Here is a 26,376-nt window from a genome sequence, read left to right on the forward strand (position 1 = left end):
TTACATGAATGAACCTTTTAGTAAAAGCATATAGAAGTACTATATAATTTAACTCGGTGCATTGATCAATTGTCTGTTCTGCTGGAATAATAAAGTACGTACTGGTATGAACACTGAGAAGAACCTGATTATTTCATTGATTTTATTTCAAACATGTATTACTACGAACACTAAGTAAAGCCAAGCTTTGTATTTTACTTTAAGCTGCTGCCTTGGTAACAACCGCCAACAAGGTTTTGGATATTATTTCCATAATATGTGGAGGGAACGTTTTGGTATATAAAATAACACCTGTCTGAATTTTCTTTGAGGAAAACACTGGTCAAGTAAGGCACAAAAAGTTTTGTCTGAACAGCCTGGCACTGTTTTTCTCAGGGAAATCTTGTTTAATTTTATACCGTGAAACTAGGGATTTTTAGCACGGAGACATGGAGACTTCTGAGGAAGAAGGTCAGGTTAGTTTCTAATGTACTCCTGTATGGATTAGGCATGCTATCTTATCTTTGAGACACTATGTACATAGGATTTGTAGTTAGACAGGCTATCATGTCTCTGAGACACTATGTACAAAATGGTTTGTAGTTAGGTATGCTATCCTATCTTTGGAACACTACGTACATAATTTGTAGTTGGCATGCTATCCTCTCTCTCTCTGAGACACCATGTACAAAGGGTTTGTAGATAAGCATGCTATCCTATCTCTGAGACACTGCATATAGAGGATCTGTAGTTAGGCATGCTATTCTGTCTCTGAGACACTATGTACAAAGGGTCTGTGGTTAGGCATGCTAACCTATCTCTGAGACACTATGTACAAAGGGTTTGTAGTTAGGCATGCTATGCTGTCTCTGACACACTACATACATAGGATCTGCAGTTAGACAAGCTAACCTGTCTCTCAGAATATGTACATAGGGTCTGTAGGTTAGGCATTCTATTCCAACTCTGAGACACTATGTACAAAGGGTTTGTAGTTAGGCATGCTTTCCTATCTCTGAGACACTATGGACCTAGGGTTTGTAGTTAGGCATGCTATCCTATCTTTAAGAAACTATGTACATATGGTTTGTAGTTAGGCATGCTATCCGGTCTCTGAGACACTACGTGCATAGGGTTTGTAGTTAGGCATGCTATCCTATCTTTGATGCACTAATTACAGAAGGTTTGTAGTTGGGCATGCTATCTTATCTTTGATACACTACATGCAAAGGGTTTGTAGTAAGGCATGCTATCCTATTTTTGAGACTCCAGGCTGTAAGAGTGGCTTTGAGGAATACATTTCAATGGAAAAAGCATTAGCTTATAAAGTGTTATGGGTATGTATGGGTAAGAAATATGCCCATGACTACATTTATATTCCACTGGGTGAAGAATATACTATGCAAAGGGTAGAAACTCTTGTCTTCCAGTAATGGTTTTAGAAATTATGTTATAAAAAAGGGAAAAATATCAGCATTAAAATATTTCTGTCTTGACTGTTTAGCTAAACATACTACATATGGATAATACAAATGCAACAGCCAATATAGCTATAGAAATCCATATATAATTAACAGCACAATGCATACCATAGATTAAATTATATTAAATTTACTGTGATCACACTCAGTAGGGCTATATTAGTTTTCCTCCTTTCCAATATATGACACATTTCAGCATGCATTATGAAAACATGTATTAAATTATATTTTTGCAGCATTCACCGATTTCAGATGCCCTATTTTGTAGCATTTAAAACTACATGCAAAACTGATGTTACATCCCTCAGCTGTCAGCTCTCTGATAACTTTAGCAAGCGAAGAGTTTGCTGCAGCTATTGCTACAAAGCAATGTGCAGGCTTGATGCATGCTGGGTCTAAAACAGAATTCTTACCATTCTTTACTTGGATTGCTGACCCCTGTCCTTGCAGATGAACCACAGCTGGCTGCAGACAAACACATACAATGTTATAAATAGAATGCTGTACATAAAGTACAATGACTTGCAACTTTGTTATAAAACAGAAAATTACAACAAAAAGTCACTAACCTAACTTTTCTGTTCATAAATCCTTAAAAATGCTGCTGTTTATACCTGGGATGGGGACTGACTTTGACTAAAGTGTTACTTTACAACATCTAATGAGCTGCTATAGGCATCACATATACAAATACATGACTGGATGTAAACAGTAATGTAAACGTACAATTATAGGCAAAAAAATTAAAGTGCCTTCAACTGGTAGCTTACATAAAATGCAGATATTTATTTTACATTTTTCAAGAAGTTCCACCTGATAATGCTCATTACAAAATGCATATTGAAAAAAACTGTTAAAAGTCAACTTTAATGAGTCTTGCTCATCTGACATCTTTCACAGACATACATCTGCTTAGTCACTATTAACTGAACAAATAAGAGACAAAATTGCCCCCCCCCCCAAAAAAAAAACTTTCAACCAATGTATCGATTAAATCTGTAGCTTCATTAATGTTTGGTGATGCAGTGCAAATGCTAACAAATAAAATTCACTTAACAGCTAACTGTATTAAAACATCCCACTTACTGACAACGTTTCAACAAACAGTAGTCAGTGACAAGTTCTCACTCAAATCTCATTTCATGAGGGCTCCTAGGCCCTAGAGTTCTCATGACACTGCAGATGTCAGTGAATGCGTGTTGAAAGAAACATGCAATATGGAAGGAGACATCTGCTATATTTGTTAGCAATATGGCATGAAGAAATGGAGCCCTGACTGCATTCTAGATGATATGGGTTCAGTTCCAGGCTAGCATTCTGACAGAGTTGCCCAAGGAAGGGAGAAGTGAACAGCTGAAGGCAGTTCAGCTTTCCTGAGGGAAGGTGTTGTTCCATATAGCCACAGGAATATACTCTAGTGGTAGGGTCAGGGGTACTTGTCATACATGACAGAACTTAGTGGAGTGTGCACCCTGCCAAGGTGAGCATGCATTTCAGGCAAGAACTGAGTGTGTGCAAAAGTGGGAACACACACTGGACTTGGTGTAACAATTACAGCACTGGGTTTGCTAGCCAAGACAGCGATGACTATAGGACCAGTTTGAATATTCGAGTTTTCCCTCATAGAATGGTTTTCAGGCTCCCCTGGCACTAACCTTTCCTTCCAGACAATTTACTGATATTTGGAAAGGGAGGAGAAAAATTAACAGGCTTATCAAGGAAACAACGTTGAATGACTAATGGGGGTAGGGAAATCAGCAAATAAATTCACAAACAGTTGTTGGTTGCAAAAACTTTCATTAAAATGCCAGCTTGCTGAAATGACTTTAATGGGGGGGGGGGGGGTAGGAAAACCAGCAAATAAAATCACAAACTGATGTTGGTTATAGAAACTTGCATTATAATGCCAGCTTGCTGAAAGTATACATTAAACGGTTGCAAATTTACTGCTGGTCTGTTTATACAGTCTGCAGGGTCTGAATTTTCCAGTATTTCCTACGTTTTCCAAGTTGCACGAGTCTACTGATTTGAGATTTGATCTTTTTAACTGGGGAGCTGAAAAGTTCTGCTCAGTGTTGCTGGCATCAAATGAGAATTGCCTTATCTATATCAGATAGCAGACTTCCACAACTCCATCCACTCTCATCTTATCCCACTTCAAGTTCCAAAATGCATGTTCTTAATCCAAAAAATATATGTAAAAAATTTCTTTCAGTTCATCAATGTCTTTCTTGTCAGGATTTCACATTTATTTGTCTCATCTTTCACCTTCATGCTGCCACCAGCAATACTCTTGGCAGATATTTTCAGTCTGCCCTGCTGAGGGAGCCATTTTGATACCCTTACACTCTGATTTTGCCTTTCTGTTTGTAGTATTTCCCTACAGAATGTCAAAGAGGGGAACAGCCCTCTGTAAAACTCTAAATGCGTAGAAATGGAAATAGTTTTTTTTCTTCTATTAATACACATCTAACAGATGCAGCAATTCTGAAACTAATTGTGGACGTTACTACAGCAGACTAGGTAAGGGACAAATATTACCTCAAAGTCTCTATCTTCTGAGACTGTGATCAGTTTACCTTTCGTCCAGTATTGTCTTCTAAGCCCCATTTTACTATCTGCACTTCTTGGAAGTAAATATCAACACTTCAAGTTCTGTGCATCTCGTTAGCATTTTTAGTAAAGTAACTTTGAAGCTCATTATTATTAGGCCAAACAAACTGGTTATGATTGGCCTGACAGGCGTTATTTCTTTAGCTCAGTAACTGATTGTTAAACATGTTGTCAGTCTTTAGTCACTCTAAATCTTTTTGCAAAAACTTCATAACACTTTTCAAAAATTATTGAAAATCACAGAATGATGCAAGCCATAAACAGACTCTCTTGAAGTGGGTGGTGTGCTGTATCCAGCATAATCAGTTGCTGTATGATATAGGGTCATAGGAAGTTATTAGGCTACTGGCCCTGAGGCCCTTACAAGCCTAGCCAAGAATTTAGCCCATGTTCCAACAAGTCCGCACCCTATACCACTGTCCAGCAGATCCACAGGTGGCATCCCAGGGGTGTACTTTCTGTTCCCCATATAATATACAATCAACTATGACATCACCAAAGCACAGAAAAAGAAATAAAATTAGTTGTTACAACTCCACTGTTTAACACAAATGCCAATGTTTTGGTAAAAACATTCTGTTCAGTAGAAGGTGGTAAGATCTGTTTTTAAGGACTGTCAAAATGATAATTTCTATTCCTTTTAACTTTCTGCCTTAAAAGCCCGTGTTTGTGCATTGTGCAGTGTCGCTATGCTGGGGTAAACTATTACCGGTTCTAGAAAGTCTCCTCTTCAATTCTTCCCTTAGATCTTGCTAGTTCTCCTCCCTCTAGCACTTGAACTAGCTTATTCATCTAGCACTTTACCAGACTTCTCATAGCAATTATTGCAGCACACATAAGTGCTACCAGCACTAAACTTTATATAAGGAACCAGATCCAGCACTTATTAATACCCACCTGTTAACCTGGGCATTCGGAGGCAATATAACAACAACCTCATGTACACTGACGACCCACTCCTCTTATCTCCCAACACCCAGACCTGCAAGAGATGCACTTGTATATCCAAACTGGAAGTAATGCACTCTCGAGCCACGACCGGAATAGCTGGTAAAGAGGAGAAGGTCAACACTTGCACCACACCACATGGAACACACAGTCCTCCAAAACAACCACCAATACAGTTCTCACATAAAAACACAAGCCACACACCCATCTTTGCGGAGGAACTCAATAGAAATGTACTCAAACAGCAGAGACCTCCAAGACAGAAATGCACTCGACTATCACAACATGGCACAAATCACAAGACACATAGCTTACCTGAATAGTGTGCCACTCAACCGAAGCCCCTAAGGCAAAACAGCTTGCCCAAAACAATGGTCATAGGTGACTCAATAGTGAGGCACACAGATGTCCAACTCTCTAGGTTGAATAAGGAGAAGGTTAACAGTCAGCTGACTGTCAGGTACCAGGATCCGTCACATAATGCACTCATTCAGGTCACTCCACAACAAGTACAAATATGACACTGTCATTGTCCATGTTGGTTGAATGACCTGAGATGCACCTCCCTGGACTACAGGAAAATAGACATGGAGGAGCTGTTTGATCATGTAGCCCAGGCAGGTATGACCCTAGCCCTGAGTACCATCTTACCGTCACCCAGAATGATATCACAATATGAGCAGAAAATGATTGACTTCAACAATTGGCTAAGCTTATGGTGTCATTCTAAGGGGATTCAGTATCTGTCTGCCTGGGATGACATGACTGACAGACCTTGATGCTTTGCCAGAGATGGCCTGCATCTGTCACCCCTGGGATTCTGTATACTGGCCAATGCTCTTGCCACCTCTATAGTGCCTTTTTAGGCAGTGTTCCAAGGACCAAACTACCACCATAACTGCTATAAATAAATGCAATCTGAGGGTTATGCTGCTCAATGCTACAAGTCTAAAACTCAAGATGCACTCACGCAAAGCACTCCTTAAAATGAATGTCAACATGTGTGCCATAACAGAGACCTGGTTCAAGGCAGCAGACGGCACCCCTGTGCTACCAGGCTATAATTAATTCCACACCTTTCGACCCCAAAACTTGGACCAAAGCTCCAAAGGCAGTGGTGTCTCCATATTCATAAATGATATACACACATCCAGACTGGTAGCCCAACATAATTCTGCAGAGATACTTCATGTGCAACTAACATTGGGTAAGACAGTGATTCAGGTCTTAGCCTGCTACAGGTCCCTGACCATGTCCCAAGACTCCCATGCCACATTCCTAAGCACCCTGGAGAATATTAGGGTCTAACCCAACACCCTCATACTGGGAGACTTCAACTACCTCTCCACTGACTGGGAAAATTACTCATGTACCAATACACCTGACCAGTGTTTCCTGGAATTCATTAATTCCAATGCCCCGGACCAGCTCATTCTTACCCCCACTCTAGGGAGCAACATCCTTGACTTGGTTATCACTAACATGGGCGACCGTTGCTCCGAACCAACAGTCAACTCCTCCCTGGTTAGATCTAACCACAAATTAATCACCATGGATATCTACATTCCACCCACACCCCCCGCAAAGGTAACCACCGTGAAAAACTTCTCCAAAGCTAACTTTGGACTGCTAAAAACAGAGGTGGCAAACTTCACGACACCCATGCAGATGGAGAACAGGTGCATGACTGCCGAATCATACACCAATGCACTGTACGAACACATACACAAATGCATGGATATGGCCAAGCCAATCTGGTGGTCCTCTGTCATAAACTATAAATAATAGTTCTAGATAATTCACCATGACATAGATGTTGTTTAAGGGATTTATTATTTCTAAAACTAAAAATAGGAGAATGTCCGACCTTGTCTACCAGTCCAGGCACTTCTTGTAGCAAATACCAATGCTTTTTGACTACATCTAAGTATTGATTGATGTTACTGGAAAACTGAAACACCACTCTAAAATCATTACTAGTTCTGTTAGTATATCTTGTATTGTCAACAGCATCACCAGCATTAAAATAAGGTTTACATCTAGTGATTCTCAGCTTCCAGGCATTAGAGATAGTCTGTTCAATGTCTGCAAGCGAGTATCCCCTATGTAAAAATTCTGTTTTTAAATTAGATAGGGCAACTACTGCATCTTCATCTCTGCTATGCAGTCGCAGTGTTCTAAAAAGTAAAGTCCCAAGACTGGAGAAACTCCCTTATTAACGTCAACAAAATGTTGAGATCATTCATTAAATTCTCTAAAGCTAGCTATGAAAACAAGATTGCAACAGATACTAAAGATAATCACAAGGCCTTATATGGCTATGTCAAAAATCTCCATGGTAACACCAAGGTTTGCCCTGAGCTACCGCACAATGGTACCTCTTACATCGAGCCAACAGATATTGCCAATATACTGGCCAACAGATTAAGTGCCAACTTTACTCCCCCCAAAGGACCTATCACAATACCACTAGAATCCCACGCACCCAATATTACTGCTGTGCAGGTTAAAACTACACCGTCTAAGGGCAGGAATACAGCTTCCATGGGACCCAACAACATCCCTGGCTGTGTTCCACAAGAATTACAAAATGAACTGGCACCACACCTGTGTGCCCTGTTCAATCACAGACTCACCTCTGGCTTTGTTCCTGCCAAATGGCACACTGCTACAGTCATTCCTCTCCATAAAGGGGGAGTCTACAGACCCTGGGAACTATCGCTCCATTAGCCTGACTAGTCTGATATGTAAGGCTATAGAGCACAGCGTCATGGACTTAATAAATAAGGACATAGGGAATCTCAAAATTCTGGATCCCATGCAATTCGGCTTTGTGAAGGGTAGATCATCATGCCTGCTCAACCTGGTTGATTTCTTTGCGACAGTCAAAAGAGCTATGGATGAGGGCAAGGTAGTTCATACAGCCTACCTCGATCTGGCCAAAGCCTTCAATAGCATTCCACACTCAGGAATCATAGATACACTCACTAAACTAGGCATTAATCCCTATATCACTAGGTGGGTGGCAAACTGGCTCACACACAGAACCCACAGTGTTAAAGCAACAGACTCCAAGTCAAACTACCGACCAGTCATGAATGGAGTCAGACAGGGATCGGTCCTGGGTCCCCTCCTGTTTAACATCTACTTCTCTGAAGTCCAGGCCAACATGAAGGGTCTCTGGCTGACCAAGTTCGCAGCCGATTGCAAGCTGGGAGCCATTATTAACTCACCAAGAGATGAAGACATCCTACAAAAAGGCCTCACCAAAACCAATAATTGGTGCCAAAATCATGGCCTTAAACTCAATGCCAAAAAATGCTTCTTCATCCCCGCTGGAAAAAATATCAGTGCCCATGAACTACCACATCAATGGCAATCCACTGAACACTGAAGGCACCATAAGAGATCTGGGAACAAAGGTTGATAGCTACCTCTCCTTTGACGACCACATAGCCACTGTGGTTAGAAAGTCCTTCTATGTGGCACATCTCATTACTAAGGGTTTCGCATCCAATCATTGAGTACAATGCCCCATTTGGCATGTGCCTCACACCAGACACTTGCAACAACTCGAGAGGCCACAAAAGTACCTCACAAAGACAATACTGGGCCTTAAACACATGTCCTATATGGACAGACTTAAAAAAAACTCCAGTTAATCTCTGTCTCATATCACCTATTTAGAGGTGATCTATGCTGGATTTACAAAGCCATGTCTGACCCAGCCCTGTTAGGTATGCTACACCTAAAGAAATCCCAATCCCTCTGCACCACATGCTCCAGGGGCCTCAGCCTTATTACCTCAATCAACAGAACGTTCTGGAGGAACAGGTTCTTAACCCAGAGACTGACCATACTCTGGAATAGACTTCCATTACACAGAAATCTTGACGAGTGGATGGGAAATAGAAAATTCATCCCGGGGTTCACTTCAGTAGCTCTGCTAGACAGAGTCACTAGAAATTAACATCGGGTGGCATGATGCCAAGGCAATCCTATGGGCTAAGCTGGTAAAGGCTCTAGGGCCATTAGCCTAGTACTCGGCTCTGACCCTATGGAGAGATGACCAACCAACCAAAATCAGATTTCATCCTGAAGTCCTGCTACACAGGGAATACTGTCGTCACTTACAGCGTAGTGTTTTCTACAACAGAAATGACACGTACTGCACAGCACAAGAAAAGCTACACAATCAAAAATCAGTAGTGAGTTTACACTCAGCAAATTCAGCTCTAATAAGCCTACTGCAAAAAAGCACACAAACACTTCAATTATTACATTCTCACCAACAGAAGTAATTATCTTAACAGAAGTGCACTATGCTCCATACTCCGTGTATACTTTCAGTATGCTGAGAACCACAAACTCAAAAGAAATGCATTAAAAATCAAATAGAAAGGACCAAACACAGTCACATAGTAGTCTAAAACAAAGCATCTCAAAAGAAATGGGACAGTGCAAATGTATACATGGAAATAGTTCATACAAACTGATCCCTGCTTTGAAGTACATCATAAGAAAAGCTTCAATTTCACAACTGACAGAGGAAATGTGATGGCTCAGGATATTCTGGTATCCAATCGTAAAACAGCTAATGGCCTTTCTGAGGCGGTAAGTCTAGAACAAAGAAACAAATCTCTAGCATCCACCTGAAAAGCAGAACTCTTCTAAACCATTGGACAGCATTTGGGTTCTAGAAGCTAGGCTAGACTCAACTGTCCAACATCTCTCCAGTCCAGGTGGCATAAGGACATGGCACTTGCCTACAGTATGAATGACCTACCTTTGGCTAGTAGTCTTGCATACGACCAAGGAAGGGACTGATGTTTTTCCCTCATTTTCTGGGGAGGAAGAAAACAAGACCAGATGTTGCAGCAAATGCCTTCTACTGAGACTAGTGAGTTTACCTTGGCAAATCAACACAATATTCAGTTGGGGGTTCAAATGTTTAGAGTGAGCGCAAACATAAATACATGCTGAAAACCCAGTTTTTAACTGTAGATCCACCCCCATTACAAAGTAAAGGCTACATTTTCTCTACAACCTGAAGCAAAATGGCCTCATTGATGAATGACTCTTGTCCTGCGTGAACAATGTGGTGGACTGAAAATTTTCTCTCATAGAAAGGAGGCAACAAATCATAGTAGAGACACATACCAGTAATGTGTCACTGTGAAAGAAAGTAGGTCTGAACTGAGAAAAGAAACTACAAAACGTTAAATTCTGCAAACGAGTTCAGAGGTTATGAGGTTAAAGTTAGTGAACAAAGCTTTAAGGAACTCCTGAACAACAAGACAGAACTCCCTGATCCTGGCAGAACTATAGCACTCAAAAATAAACAAAAGGCAAATATGAAGGACCTGTCATTTGTATGTTCAACAGCATCTAAATTAACAGCAATAAGCAGCACTTAAACAGATACATACATCTAAGAAGAGATCTCTTGAAATCATGCCTGCAAGGAGACTGACAAAGGAAATCTCTCTTTTCCTGCATTTTACAACCTTTTGTCCTGTAGCAAGATAGAGCAGAATGAATACTGACCATCAGAATGGAATCATACAGAGAAGGCATTATAAGACTGTCACTGTTTGGTGTAACATGCAGAATGACTCCAGAAAGGGCCACTGGCTGATGTAGCTTACAAAATGATTAACACCTGAAATGGCACTATCTGAAGTACCATCGCTAGATTTGAGGCAAAATACATTCATTAATGTCCTAGAAACATGGCCTGAAACAACTAACAGAAACCACAGCTTCGTTTGTACATTCAACAACAAATGCCAGGAGTGCCCAAAATATGTAACAGTTGTATAATAAACATAATTTTTTTCTCTACAGTACAGAAAATCATAACAAATGTAATGAAGATCAATGAAAACAATTTTCAGCCTTAGAAGAATAAAGTACATTTGAATTCAGCTTATTTGGTGAAAATATTTTAGTTTTAATTTTATGAAAGGTTTGCATTCCCTAAAATGCAGAAAAACAATGTAACAGAATGCATGAAAACATAAGTACTCCTAAGTGCATAACGTCAAAATTAACAAACTCTTATTTCAGTAGGTAAGGATAACAAATTATGCTAATAAAGTGGCTCGGTTTTCTGAATTACCTTGAAAACATAACTGTCAGGACAAAAGTCCAACATTCAATTTCTACTCGGCTGTCAGCTACATCTCAAGAACTGCAGATTTAGTCTTGCAATGGTTTCACTACTTCTATGCATCGATCACCTCAGCTTTTATGGCCTCTGGCTAGTCCTTTACGCTGATAAACTACAGCAATACCCTTGCAAAACTTAAGACAATTCAGAATAAACATCAAGGATATTTACAGGAGGTCTGTAGATGGATAATATAGAGAATGTTCTTGTCAACATGAACAAAGGCAAAGGAATGATGTTTGGTCTGCCACTGTGACTGGAAAATATACCTGATAATGTGTAAATCTGTGTTTTAGATTAGGTCATTACTAATGCACAGAAGTTACCTGTAATATCAAGGATGCTGGCTAAATCATTGTGGACATTCAGCATTACATGACTCAACTGCCTGTAAGACAACCAAGCACACTTGGGGTTACTATAAGAAAAACAGGTTCCAGGGTCCAAAAGTTGTGGAAGAATTAAACAAAGATATAGACTTAAGTAATATAACATCCTAAAGTAGTTGTTCCCATCTCCTCCAGTGCCATACATTTACAAATCAGAAAGACAAATGCTTACTTGTAGGTCTATTCTCCAACACTGTATAACAGCACATTTACCCTTCTGAAGAAAGCACATTTATTTAGACAAAAATAGATGACCAATAGTTTGGTTTGTTTTCTTGCAAGTTATTTACTCAATTACTATCCTCTACAGATATATGTCACTTAGTCACAGCTCAATTCATACAGGAAAACTTCAAGGAGTGATTTGGTAGTGTGTTACCAAGATTTTTTTTCTCCTAATGGACTCTGTTCTATATCAAATATGTTAGTGTGAGGTCTCATTTATCCTCCTCCACTAATGAAAACAAAAACTCCATGGTCACCATACATTGTAACAGGCTATGTTTCCTAAGAATAGCTTGCCAGCTTTGTTGGTCAGTGACGGCTGAACTGGTATGCTTGTGATAGATGCAAAAACTGGTGACAAATTCTTTTTATTCATGTTTCCACTAAAATGGAACTCGTACCAATAAGAGGCCAATGAATTTTTAAAACTAGTTGGGCTCAGAATCAGATAATATCAGATAACAGCAATTCATGATTCAAAGAATTAAATATAGCTGTGAAATCATTTATAATGCAAAATGCAGCTATCTAACTTACTCCTAGAATTAGACATGTACCTGTTTGCTTTAAATTGATTTTAACTTAACATTTTTAATGTTGGTCACTTACCCAAGATGAACTTGCTTTTACTACTTTGTTATATGCAAGCATTCATACATAAGTAGTATGCCTGTTTGACGAATTATAATCCCTGTCATATTATTATTTGATGATATTAATAATTTTGGATGTGCTTGCATTTTGTATTTCTTGGGCTGCACTCCAAAATATCTGCAAATATTGTGTAGGGTCTCTCACTTCGACATCCTCCCTATTCTGATCGCCACATACAGGCAAACCTCTCAGCAGATCAGGCAGTAGGAAAATGGGGACAGACTAATACAGCAAAGAATACAGTCCACATTAACAGACCCTGTACAAACCTGCAAAATAAAAGCCTGATAACGTGATTCAGTAACGTTATATATTAATGACCACATTGTGCATGCATGGAATATACCAGCTCTTCACTAATAATAATCAAGAACAAACAGAAATGTGCAAGACAAAGCACATGGACTAATGTGGTGTGAAGCTGTATATTAGAGAAAGCAGAAGACAAGATAAGGGAAAGTGTAAATGTCGGGGAGGAGCACAATAACAGAAACATACACAATGCTAAGGGACAGAAGAATTTAATTGCTACAATTAAATTTGATAAAAATTACCTCATATGACAAACACAAAGTAAAACAAACTACAGCATACACAAGTCTACGAGATGCATCTGGGGGATCATGCTAAGATACTGAATTATGGATAAGGGTAAACAGGAATGACAGATTCAAGAAGAGTATAAACAGAGAGGGGATACCATGTCTCTACATTACCAGTAAGGAGAGACCAGTAAGTTACCTCACAGGTAACAATGCAAATCAAAATCTTATCTGAAAGGTCAGTTTCTTCAGTTTCTTTTGCTGTTGGACTGGTATTAACACTGTGGGTGAAAGATGTGTGGACCTAAACTATTCTGGATTCTGTCACTTTGATTTGCCTTCAGCCTGGGCCATAACTATAAGGCATCTTTTGATCTATTTCATAATATGGTTATGAAATGAATGAAAGGAAACAAAAACCTGAAAAATCTTGACTGATGCTGTTCATAATGGATGAACAAAATCAATCATATAAAACCTTACTTTAATGCACTGAGTAATCCAGTGAGTTTGCTTTCTGAGAAATTTGTATGAATGATAAGATATGGAAGAAAAAAATTTAAAAGGAAAATTTATTAGCTTACTTTAGTTTAATTTGTATTTTACAAGTATCCACTTCAGACATGGAACAATTCTATGCTCACAGACTTGGAGGTGAGTATGCAAAATAAACAGCACAAATCCCACCTCGTTAAAGAAGAGCTAACTAGACAACAGATTATTAGAGTTTGGAAGATGCAGTATTATTTCCATTCCAAAATACTTTCTTTTGCATATTTCCAGCTCTGGCCCTCCACAGACTATGGAGCTCCTCTCCTGGCTGCACTACTGACTCAATTATTCCTCCAAAAGCAGCAGCGGTACAAGATGACCGAGTGATCTAGAGGCAATGTTTGAGCATAATGAGAGACGTGCTATCATCCACTTATGGGATCAGAGCTTCAACTTTCTTAAACTTCTGTGACCTCTTGTTGGCGTGATGATGTGTCTGGGTGTGCAGCTAGCATTACATAAGACAGTCACTTATAAGGGACACAATTCTGCAGACATTCCCAACTCCCCTTAGAGGCAAATAGTTCCAGTTGGCTCTTGGGTCACCACTGAACAGCTAGAAGGAAGAATGGATTCTCCAGAATCCCCCCCATCCTGACTAAAGTGAGATGTCTTAGTCCTCTCAATCCTCCCCCAATTCCAGTTGGTAATGCTAGCACCAGAATTACTAATAATATTTGGGCCATCTGGACCATGGTCAATGACTCATCCCTAATCCATGGATCTGGCTTCCCATGCCAGATGCTACAACCTGATAATAACAAAGACAAATTTCATTTCACTAAAACATTACTACTACTGCATTACAGCTGTGTGTTCAGACTGTCACATTTTTGTTAGAATGTGCAAGCACCTTACTGTATTTCTCAAACCCTCTAAGGCAAAATGTATCTAAGGTTCTTTCCTTTATTTGTGTGCCATTTCAGCTATAACCACTAGAGGGGGTGTATCACTTCAATCTGATGAAATCTGCAAAGAGATCTGCATTGCTTCAACATCTACCATGCTGCCTTGTCCATGGTACTTAAGTGTTTTTGGCTTCTGTGCTCTAACAGCTGGAGTACTGAACTGTTTTTGGCTTCTGTGCTCTAACAACTGGAGAAAATCTGAAGTAAGCCTTCAAGTTCTTAAACAGAACCAAACTGCTTAATCAGGAGACTGGGAACTTTATCACATGCAATTGAGGATTATGCGTACCACAGTCTAACGAGTTTATCTTAAATTTACAATGCACTATAGTTTAACAACTGCAGATGTTTCGTGACTTACATCAGTGCCATTTCCATAAATGCTAAAGTTGGAAAAGGATGGAAAAAACATCCTGTTCTAGGTGAAACACGGGCATATATTACACACAAATTGTGTATGAACAGTACACATGGAAACAATGCATGTGGCAATTACAAAGCAAATATGGATCACTGATTACTACCTCTCAACCATACCAAATTCTAGTATTTCCTGGTTTTGAGAGCAAAAGAATAGGGTGCCATGAATTCTCAAATGGCTCCTTTGAATCCAGATTTTTTTTTATATAAAACTTTTCATTACCTGATGTTATCATACATCGACAGCATATCCTACAACATCATCAATGTGTAGGGGCATGCGCGGTGACACTAGCATCATGAGGCAGTGCCTAACTGTCTGTTTGAGACTGGGAGAGCTTAAAAAAGTTGCTTACAGCCTAAATGTCAAGGGGGTGCTTTTTTATTGTGATCTACAGTTATTCATTAGGATTTCTTCTAAATTTTAAATGTATCCATGTGCTTTACGTATAACCTTTATTACCCTTAAATAGACTTCTAAATCCAAGGTAATATATATCAACAAGTACCTCTTCTGTCTTGTATATTGAAAGACTGTTGACTTTTTATTTATCAGCAGACAAATCTGGGTGAGTAATGTATAACTTACCTTTAAATAATGAAATCTTGTCCAATTTGTATAAAGTACAAAAGGCTTATTCCTGGTCAATTTTTAATGTCTGAGGACAAGGGTGAGAACCATAGGGTGGGGTGAGCATCACCCCTACTTTAAATCAAGCCATGAACTCTGCCCACAGCTCCTGGCTCAGATTTTTTTTAAAATAAGAAAAGCTGTGCAAGAGAAATGACAAAAGGGACATCAGAAATTGAGAAAGTGTGTGTTTCCCAAGTGCGTGTGTCTGGTTGTTAGCAAGGGTCCATAAGTGCATGTATACCAGTGTTTGCAAAAAAAGAAGTTATGTACTCACCATAACGTTCCATCGGAGTAGTTACACTTCAGTTTTCTGTAACCTGTGGGTCTTCGGATCCATATCAGATCTGAGCCGGCAACTTTTCAAGCATCTGCTCCGAGCTCCTCCCCTTACCCATAACCCATCACCACCTCCTACCTTCCCTCAGATCGAGTTTTCCACTACTTAAACTAATCAGCAACTCAACTGTCAATAAACCATGAGCAGGTTTGGGGGAAGGAGGGTGGGAAGGTTGCAGAAAAATGAAGTGTAACTACTCAGATGGAATGTTATGGTGAATACAGAACTTCTTTATCTGAAATTGTTAACTTCATTTTATCTGCAACCTGTGGGACAGAGTCCCCAGCTACTCAAACTCCTGGGAGGCCCTCATGGAAGGATATTCCTGAGCACCACAGAGCCAAAGGATGCTCACCCTCTGGAGATAAAATCCAGCTTATAATGAGAAATGAAGGTATGTGACCTCGCCCAAGTTGCTGCCGCACAAATGTCATCCAATGAAACCCTAGACCAAAAGGTAGCAGAAGTCACCATGGATCTGGTAGAATGAGCTTTAAAAGGACCAGGCAGGGACAGACCTTTGTCTTTGTAAATTTGCAAAATACATAGTGAAATCCATCTAGCTAATGAAACCTTGGAGATGGCTTTACCCAAAAAGGGTTTAGAAAAGGACACAAATAACTGGTCAGACTTATGGAAGGTCTTTGTTCTGTGTAAATAAAAACAAAGTTGCCTGTGAAGATCTAGTAAATGCAGTTTATATTCTCCCTTGTTCTGAAAATTTGGAAAGAAAACAGGCAGGTTAATAGTTTGATTAATGTTTGACTCAGAAGCCACTTTTGGCAAGAAAGAAGTATTTGTGTGGAGAGAAAACCTGTCCTTATGGAAGATCAAGTAAGGGGGCATGGCAGACAGAGCCTGAATCTCAGAAACCCTCCTAGCTGACTTATTGGCCACTAGGAAGGCTGTCTTCCAGGATAAGAACTTCAAATCTACTGATGCTGCAAGTTCGAAGGGGGGGAGCAACTAAAGCCTAGAGAAATAAGGCAAGGAACAGAGTCCTTAACTGGAGGACGCAGAAGAAAGGTGCCCTTAAGGAAAGCCTTAGACAGTCTAGAAGAGACCAGAGCATGCATGTTCTCTCCAATGTGGAAATTCAAAATAACTGCTAGTTGCACTTTCACAGTGGAGGAACTAGCCCCTTGCTGAAAAATGTTGGCTAAGAAATCCAAGACTGCACGAACAGGGGCTGTAAAAGCATCCAGGTCCCTCTGAGAAGCCCAAACAGCAAATCATTTCCATTTACTGAGGTAAATCTTCCTAGTGGAGGCCTTATGAGATGCCACCAGGATAGCTTTTACTGAAGATGAAAGACCGGGAGTCCTGGCAATCAAGGGAACTGGAGCAACCAAGCTGTCAGCTTGAGGCTGTCCAGGTTGGGTGGACAAGTGCCTGAGGGATGAGAAATGAGATCCGGGCAGGGATCCAGAACCCACAGAGAAGCTAGAACATGAGCCCAGAGGAAGGGGAACCACACCTGATGAGGCCAGAATGGGGCAATGAGGATCACTTTGCACCCCAGTCAGCAAGCTTTCTGAAGAAACTTTGGAATGAGTGGTAACAGGGGATAGGCGTACAGTAACCCGGGAGGCCAAGCATGGACCAGAGCATTTCTGGGGGATCTCCTGGTGAGGGAATCAGAGAGAAGAACTCGCTGCACTTCGCATTGGAAAGAGATGCGAAGAGATCGCAGCAAGGCTGACCCCACACAAGGAAGATCTCATCTGCTATTGACTGTTTCAGAGACGACTCGTATGGCATTAGAATAGCCCGACTCAATCTGTCCGCTAAAATGTTGGAGCATCCTGGGATGTGTGTTGCAATCAGAAACCAATTGGTGGAGATCGCCCACTCCCACACTCTCATGGCCTCATGACACAGATGGTAAGATCTGGTTCCTCCCTGTTTGTTGATATACCAGACAACCGTCATATTGTCTGACTGAATTGCAATAGTACCCGGAGGGAGAACAGAGTGGAAGGCTTGCAACGTTAAAAGCACCGCTCTCATCTCCAGAACATTGATGTGCAATCTGGTCTCAATCTGGGACCACATCCTCCCAGATAATGCCCCCCCACCCGAGCTGGGAGGTGTCCGTGGTCACTGTGGCTTGGGCTGTGGGTGAAACAAATGGGTTTCCTGCTAAGATCTCCGGCAATTGGAGCCACCAGAGGAGTGATGCCCTGCAGGCTTTGCTGATTTGAATTGGATATTCCATGGGGAGATCTAGCCAAGACCCCTGTACGGCTAGAGTCCACTGAAGAACACGCATGTGAAGACGTGCACAGGGAAGGATAGAGATTGCTGCCACCATCGAGCCCAGGGCTCTGAGAACGTCGCCCGCCTTCAGCAACCTGGGGCCAAGAACTACCGATATATGGGCCCATAGACTCTAGACCCTGTCTGGAGTTAGAAAGACTTTCAGTTGAAGGGTGTCCAGCCATGCCCCGATAAAGTCCAAGATCTGCATCGAGTCCAAGAGGGACTTGGAAACATTGATAGTGATCCCTAACTGGACTTTTAGATGAAGGAAGGAGTCTCTGGCTTGGCAAAGATGACGCTTGGTGGAAGCAGCAAGGAGCCAATCGTCTAGGTAAGGGAATACCTGAATTCCCTGAAGCCTCAGGTGAGCTGCTACAACTGCCATTACCTTGGTAAACACCCTGGGGGCTGTGGTGAGACCGAAGGGTAGGGCTCTGCACTATAAATGATTGGTTCCTAGCTGGAAGCGAAGGAATCTCCTGGAGTATCTGCGAATCTTGATGTGGTAGTAAGCGTCCTGGAGGTCTATCGAGCACATCCAGTCGCACTCTCGAAGAAAGGGTAGAATGGACTGCAGGGTGACCATCCGGAATTTCTGTTTGGCGACAACCATGCTTAAGGTTGACAGGTCAAAAATGGACTTGAGGTTCCCTGTCTTTTTTGGCACTAAAAAGAACCTGGGGTAAACGCCTGATCCAGACTGATCGGGGGGGAGGGGGGGCTGGTTTGATGGCTCGTTTGTGAAGCAGCTTGGAAATCTCTAGCGCTGCCGTCTCCCTTTGAGTGGGTGGGACATTTGGGAGGCACTTTGGACAGGAGGGGTAACAAACGGGATGGTGTAGCCTCTGGATATTACTTGAAGTACCCAACGATCTGCATTTATGGACTCCCAAGCTGTTGGGTGCAATGGTAATCTTCCCTGACTGCCTCTACAGTAGGGCAGTCGGGCTACCCCTCAGGGCTACTGCGTGGCCCTGCCTGAGAAGAGCTCCCAATACCTAAAGTTCCTCAGACCCCCTCTGCCTCTGGAACGGCATCTATCCTGTCCCCCTCTGCCTCTAGGGGACGAGTTGTCCTGAGAGTCCCGGGAAAACTGCGATTTCCGGAACCACATCTTCTTTTGCCCTCTCCGATTCCTAGAAAAGGATCTCTGAGGACTAGAGAAGCGGATTCTGATGGCAGACAAAGTCTTCCCATCTTTTTCACTCTGGACAAGGGTGTCATTTACAGTCTTCCCAAAAAGAGAAGAGCCATCAAATGGAGCATTCGTGAAAGACGCCTTGAAGGGGTCCGCAAATTGACACAGTCTGAGCCAAGCATATCGCCTCATAGCCACGCTAGTCCCAGCCGCCCAAGCTGCTCCATCTGTAGCATGGGAAAGGAGGTGCACAGACATATTCAAAACTGACTTCAGTCAACATTTTCGTGGAAAACAGATGCTTGTCCTCCTCTGGGGGTGACTCAGCTAACTCTGTGACTAGGTCTTGCTGCAGTCATATAAAATGTGCAAAATAGTTCAGCGCTCAGATGGAAAACGTCACTGAAGAATACACTCGCTTCACAAATCAATCTACCGCCCAAGACTCCTTGTCCAAAGGGTGGAACGAGGAACTTTCCTGAGCCAGTTCTCTCTTGGTTGCTGCTGCAACCACCATAGCATCCATGGGGGATCCTTTATACCAGGCCTATCTGTCTGAGGGTGGAGAGAGGATCTTGTCCAGGCATTTAGGGTATTGGCTCTATGGTGTCAGGCTCCTTCCATGCCCATGTGGTGTTAAGATCCACCAAGGGATCCTCAGGCAGCGACACCCAAGACGTAGATGGGCCCATGCCAAAAGCCTCCAGGAACACTGATTCATTGGTAGAAGGTTTTGGGGCTGACCAACCTCCCCTCTGGCGGAGGATCTCCATGATGTCTCCAAAGGAGACATCCTCAGGAGGTGACCTGGAGGAACATTCTCCTTCATCTAAATCAGTATCTTCTGTCCAGGTGCCTCCTTTTACACTTGTGCTTATGAGGACCCTCTTCAGTGGGACTCTCTGAAGAGGGGTTGTGAGCCGTGGGGGGTTCCTCCAGAGGAACTGCCTGGGGGCTTTCTAGCATGGGCTGTCCCTGGGACAAGCTGAAGGGAGTCGTAACAGAGTCCAAAGGAGTCTGGGCAGAAACCAAAGAAATAAGCTGGGGTTTCGATCCTTGGAAGAGAACCCTCTTCACCATGTCGAACGCTGATGGAGAGTGCACCTCCTTAGCACCCGACAAGGAGGAGGCTCTCTCCAGGTCTGCTGTGAGGATCGGGACTGAGGCTGGGGTAGCCGGAGTTCTGAAGGAACGGCTCAGATCAGACAACCTCGGAGCCGAAGACACCTCCATCCTCTCAGGTCAGACTCCTCATCCTCAGCCCTGAAAGCCACTCAGATCCGTACTGGTTGGATCCGAGGAACTCAAGGTAACTGTCAGAGTCGAGGCTGGAGGAACCATAGGCACCAAATTTCCAGCTGCGATGATCCTCGGATCCATAGACCCCGAACCTGCAGGCCAGATCGGGGAAGGAGAAATAGGATGAAAGAAGGGCATGGAGGTCCCCCCTCCAGAGGGAGAGGAGCCTGGCAAGACTCCCATCTGGATTTGGGTCCGAATAAATGTCTTCATCCTGTCCACATCCATCTCAGAAAGGCTCCGAGTCGACCACGAGGAAGTGACCGACTCGGATCTAGCTGGATGCTGTGAACATACCTGGATGAAGGCCTCGGCTCTAAAGGCTCCGTCGTCTCCAGGGAGAATCTAGGGGATTGGAGCCGAGGAGACACAGGTCTCAACACCTTGGGAGGTGGGCTAGGGAAGGACTCCCAATCTGGAGACCGTTTATGGGGCTTATCCCCTTTCTTCTCTCTATCCTTTTTCCTTTCTCTTCCAGTTGCCTCCCCTTCAACAGGTCTAATGGGAGGATGAGTCCCTGCCTTGGGGGGGGGGGTTGGGTGATAGCTGTGAAAGCTAAGGCCAAGGAAGATGAGTCCAGTGTAGAAGCAGGGAGAAGGCCTTTAGTCACTAGTTTGGCCTTCCTCTCTTTCAAGGCCCTAGGATTAAACCCGGCGCACATACTGCACTGAGTAGACAAATTTGGAACTCCTACACAAACACACAGAGTGTGACCATCCGCCGGTGAAAGCTTATGGCAACACTCTGTGCTTTTCTTAAATGTAGGTTTAGGCTGATCAGCCATTCTACACACACACAGCCACACCTACAATAAAAACCAAGCACACCTAACGGGAAGGGTGGACCTACACTAACTACTACACCAACTACAACTACTAGACTACTTTTTCCAATGAACAAGCGATTGGGGGAGGAAATGGAATTAACTTGGACCAAATTTCACTACACAAGAGAAAAAATATTTTTCCAAAAAGCACTTACTACAACCCTAAGCTCAGAGCTACGGAGATCACGATGCTGATGCATGAAGCGGCAAATGAGCTCGGAGCAGATGCTTGAAAAGTTGCTGGCTCAGATCCAATAGGGATCTGAAGACCCACAGGTTTCTGATAAAATGAAGTTAATTACTTCAGATGCATGTATGTGACTATGTGCAAGTGCATTTGTATATGCAGGTGTACGTGAGTGCAGATATATATGCTAGTGTGCGAGAGTGAGCAAGGGCATCTATGCAAACGTGCCAGTGTGTATATGACTGCACATAAGTACATGTATATATGAAAGTGTGCGAGAATGTGTGTATGTTTGAGTGCGTTAGTGCACGTAGGCATGTGTGTGATTGCATGTATATGACTCTGCGCAAGTGCATTTGTATATGCGAGTGTGAGCCAGTGCCTGTATGAGAGTATGTGTAAGTACATGTGGGCATACATGAGTGTGTAGAGGGTTCAGAACCAGAAGCCTACATAAGGGAGATTGCTCCAGTGAACATTATTTTATTATTTATTTGACATTTGTTAACCGGGTTGGTCCAACTGAGCTCTAGCCCATTTTCAGTGGAGACCTGCGGAGAAAATATCAAACACCAATACAATTTTATGTAACTAAGCAAAGCAAAAATAAACAAAGATAGAAAAATCAAACAAGGCAATATATAACAGACTGTTGCAAAATGTGCAGATTTTTGCCTCATATTTTTGGGTCTGTTCTCCTCATAAAATTTGTGGTTTTCTGGCAAATCATAGAGGACTGAAATCCCTAAATAATGACACGCTTTTGAGTTTCAGACTTCATTTCCTTTGGAAAATGCATACTAACACAAATCCTGTTATGCTAGCAACTTTTAAATTTATAAGAGCAAATATTTAAAATCTGTCTCTACTTGTGGCCCTTTGTCCCACCATAATATTAGGCTTTAATCAGATTTTTTGTCAGTAAGAGATTGAGAGGTACTTTACAGCTATTCAGGGGAAATAATTATTCATCTTATTGCAATATTCCTTTTTCAGTTAAAAGAAAAGCAAGCGATGTAAAAGTCAGCAATTACCATCCAGCAAATGCATTTCTTATTTATTTTATTTGCTTTTATTTACAGGGAAAGTCCGACTGGGTAATATCCATTTTCAGTGGAGGCCTGAGGGAAAAAGCTCCATTTGCTTAGATTGCATTACACAGAGTTCTAGTTAAACAGAGAGTAGTTCATAGGTTTATAGGTAGGTACTAGGCTATAGGCCCAAGGGCCTAAGTTCATAGGTAGGTACTAGGGCTATCAGCGCAAGGGCCTATATGCAAGCCTAGCCAACAAAGTTCTATGGTTTACGCCACCCAAGAAAGTTATTTTCCTGTGCTACTGTTGAGCAGAGACACAGAAGTGATCCCTGGGGTGTATTTCCTATTTCCCATCCACTCATCAAGTTTTTTCTTGAAGAGTGCTAATGAAGAACTTTGCTTGACATAGATGAGTAGCTTGTTCCAGAGTATAGGAAGTCTCTGGGACAGGAATCTATCCCTCCAGCGTGTCCTGTTTATTGTGGTGATAAGGTTTGGGTCCCTAGAGCATGTAGCTCGGAGGGATTGGGATTTCTTTAGGTGTAGCATGTCCAACAGCTCTGGGTTTGACATAGCTTTATATGTTAGGCAGAGATCACCTCAGAGTAGGCGATATGTTATGGAGTAAAGCTGGAGATTTTTGAGGCGGTCAGTGTAGGGCATTTGTTTGAGGCCAGTAATCCTCTTTGTGTGGTACTTCTGTGGCCTTTCCAGCTGCTGCAGATGTTTTGTGAGGTACAGTCCAAAAGGGGCGTTGTACTCTATAATGGGTCTAATGAGTGTCGAGTAGAGAGGAACAATGACCTCTTTTTTTCCTGGATGAGTACCCTTTTATGATAAGGTGTGCCACGTAGAAATTAGCCTAGCCAACAAGGTTCCCTGGATATGCCACCCAAAAAAGTTAATTTCCTGTGCTCCTGTCGAGCAGAGCCACAGAAGTGATCCCCAGGGTGTTTTTTCCATCAACTCATCAAGATTTTTCTTGAAGAGTGCTAATGAGGAACTTCGCTTGACACAGATGGGTAGCTTGTGCCAGAGTATAAGAAGTCTCTGGGACAGGAATCTATCCCTCCGGCATGTCATGTTTATTGTGGTGACAAGGTTTAGGTCCCTAGAGTGTGCAGCTTGGAGGGATTGTGATTTCTTAAGGTGTAGCATGTCCAACAGCTCTGGGTTTAACATAGCTTTATATGTTAGGCAGAGATCTCCACGGAGTAGGCAATATGCTACAGAGTAAAGCTGGAGTTTTTTGAGACTGTCAGTGTAGGGCATCTGTTTGAGGCCTGTAATCCTCTTTGTGAGGTACTTCTGTGGCCTTTCCAGCTGCTGCAGATGTCTTGCGAGGTACATTCCAAAAGGGGCACTGTACTCTATTAATGGGTCTAATGAGTGCCGAGTAGAGAGGAACAATGACCTCTTTTTTCCTGGATGAGAACCCTTTTGTGATGAGGTATGCCACATAGAAGGATTTCCTGACTACTGTGGCAATGTGATTATCAAAGGAGAGACTACTGTGTTACACTACTATTTACATTTTTACATAAACAGCAGTTACATTTATACATCCTAAAATTTTACAGAGATGGAAGATATTAAAGGGAAAACCCACATGCAACTTAGTGGATTGTACAGGCAGCAGTTATGCATAAAAATGATTGTGTCATTTCAATGAGAGGTTGAGAGTATTCTGTTTAAGGAGAGTACTGGGGCAGTATCGTATGGTGATGAGCATGTGCAGGACCAGGACTGGTTAAGATGTTGCTTAAGCAGTGGTTTCAAACTATTGAGTTTGTTGCAGAGTTTTATTTGAAAGGGGATACTATTCTAGAGTTTTGAAACATATTGGGAGTAGAGGGAGTCTCCTGCAACATTATTTAACTTATTTGTAAGTAATAAGAATTTGTTACGCAGGTCCCTTGCTGGTGAGTAGAGTAGTAATAAGTTTTGTAGTACAGAGTATTTATCTGGACGATGAATGAGTTTGTGTGCTGTAGTTAGTTGTGAATATATGACACAGTTGTGCAGTTCAAGCCTGTTTAATTGCTTTAAGCTATGACAATAGTGGGTCCTAAGAGAGACAGGTGGCAAATTTAGCTATTTGACTGCAGCAGGGGGCACTTCTGTGCAAATCCATCCTTTCAGGAAACCAGCTCTTTTTATTATGAAGCAGCAACTTCAAATGACTATAATATGCCAATACATGGGAGGTGTGGTGGCTTTGACCACAAAGAAACAATATTTTAGAGTGTTTAGTGCTGCTCAGGTATCACACTTTTATTTGAGAAATTGTCAATAAATATTTTGTTGTATCTCAAAGATCATTACTCATAATTCTTATCTACTAGAAGTTACTCACATTTTTTTTTATATAAATGTACCGTTGCCTATGTCTTAAGTTAAAATTCATTAAAGGTGTTTGCCACCACAGCAGGCTGTTAATTTTCCTTCGATGTAGGTGAGAGTCTCTGCTGTGGCCAGTCTGGTTCCTCAGACCACTATTATACCTCAACTTCCTAACACAAGAAATTTGGATAAAGCCTTAAATAATGGGGGAGGGGTAAAGGCCCAAAATAGGGACAGATTCTAAATATTGTTCTTATAAATTTAGAGTGCTGTTAGAATAACAGGCTTTGTATTAGCTTGGTTCTTCCTGAGAAATATTTATTGACTTCTGATTACCGGGAAAGTCAGACTGGTTAGAAGCCCATGGAGCCATAGTAGGATGTGTGCCATGGTCTCAATGTCGGATTCCAGCTACCAGCACATGCTGAATGTGATCAGCTGCTGCACCTGACACTGGGTAACCCCCTCTGAGTCACACTCACAGATCAGTGGTGACTACAATAACTGGCCTCTGGGGTACTCTGAGAACATTACCTCCCCTGCCCCAAGAAGTGTCAATGGAAACAAAAGGAAGCTCTCCAGGATGCCTTCAGCAGGATGCCCTTTGTACCCCTCCCCTCCCTCCCTCCCAATAAAAAGGCAGATCTGGTAACCACGTCTTGTGGCCTAGCACAAAGTGCATTAGCTGGAGGCAACCCAGACGGCTGAATTAGCTGCGTATCCTGCTGCACAGCTGAGCCTATGTGACAAGGAAACAAAGAGGAAGAGACTAAATGCAACAATTACTCATACTTTGACAAATATACAGTTTCAACTGCACACAGCAAACATGGACAAAGCCTACATACCCTACAACCTGTACTGCCTTTCAGACCTCCTTAGATGAATCTGTTGAATTCCATATTCATTACAATGTGACTCTGTCAATAGCAGCAAGGCAATTTATAGACAATAGCCAAAAAAAAAAAAGAAAAAAGAATGTGAAATGTTAGCACATTTAGCCTAACCTCTGCTTCCCAGTAAAGTACAGTTTTGTACCTACCATAAATGTAGATGTTCGAGTGTATTCACTGCTGCAGTCATTGCACTTGGGTTATCCTGCCGTCAGGCGGTCCCATAGTCGGCCAGAGTTCCAAAGTCTTGGTCCGGCGTCAGTTGCTGTTGCTTCTTCCCTGATGTCAGTGTGCCAGGAGGTATATAAGATGCAGTCAACGCCATTTTAGTTTTTCTTGCCCCAGATGTCAGGTGCCCCCAAATAGGTAGGCAATACATACTGCTAATAAAACATACATAAAAAGTAAAACAAAAACTTTCAGTTACCAGCAAATACACCACATAGGGAGTATAGGGTAGAAAGGTATAGATAAGTCCCAGCTAGGAAAGAGGGGATGTAGGGAGGGTAACCTGGACTGCAGCAGTGAATACACTCAA

The 26,376-nt window shown here is 42.0% G+C and overlaps 1 protein-coding gene across 3 annotated transcripts in view; it reads right to left on the reverse strand.

Annotated features, from left to right (window-relative positions):
• Nucleotides 1-26,376, reverse strand: part of EDA (ectodysplasin A) — a 340,203-nt gene that overhangs the window by 60,232 nt on the left and 253,595 nt on the right. For all 3 annotated transcript variants that reach the window (XM_044057188.1, XM_044057187.1, XM_044057186.1), the window contains exon 6: nt 1,874-1,925. In XM_044057188.1, the coding sequence (XP_043913123.1) occupies nt 1,874-1,925 (52 nt within the window). The remainder of the gene's footprint in view (nt 1-1,873; nt 1,926-26,376) is intronic.

Source organism: Protopterus annectens, chromosome 15.part0 (genome assembly GCF_019279795.1).
Source record: "Protopterus annectens isolate FY-2018-M chromosome 15.part0, PAN1.0, whole genome shotgun sequence".
Classification (NCBI taxonomy): domain Eukaryota; kingdom Metazoa; phylum Chordata; order Ceratodontiformes; family Protopteridae; genus Protopterus; species Protopterus annectens.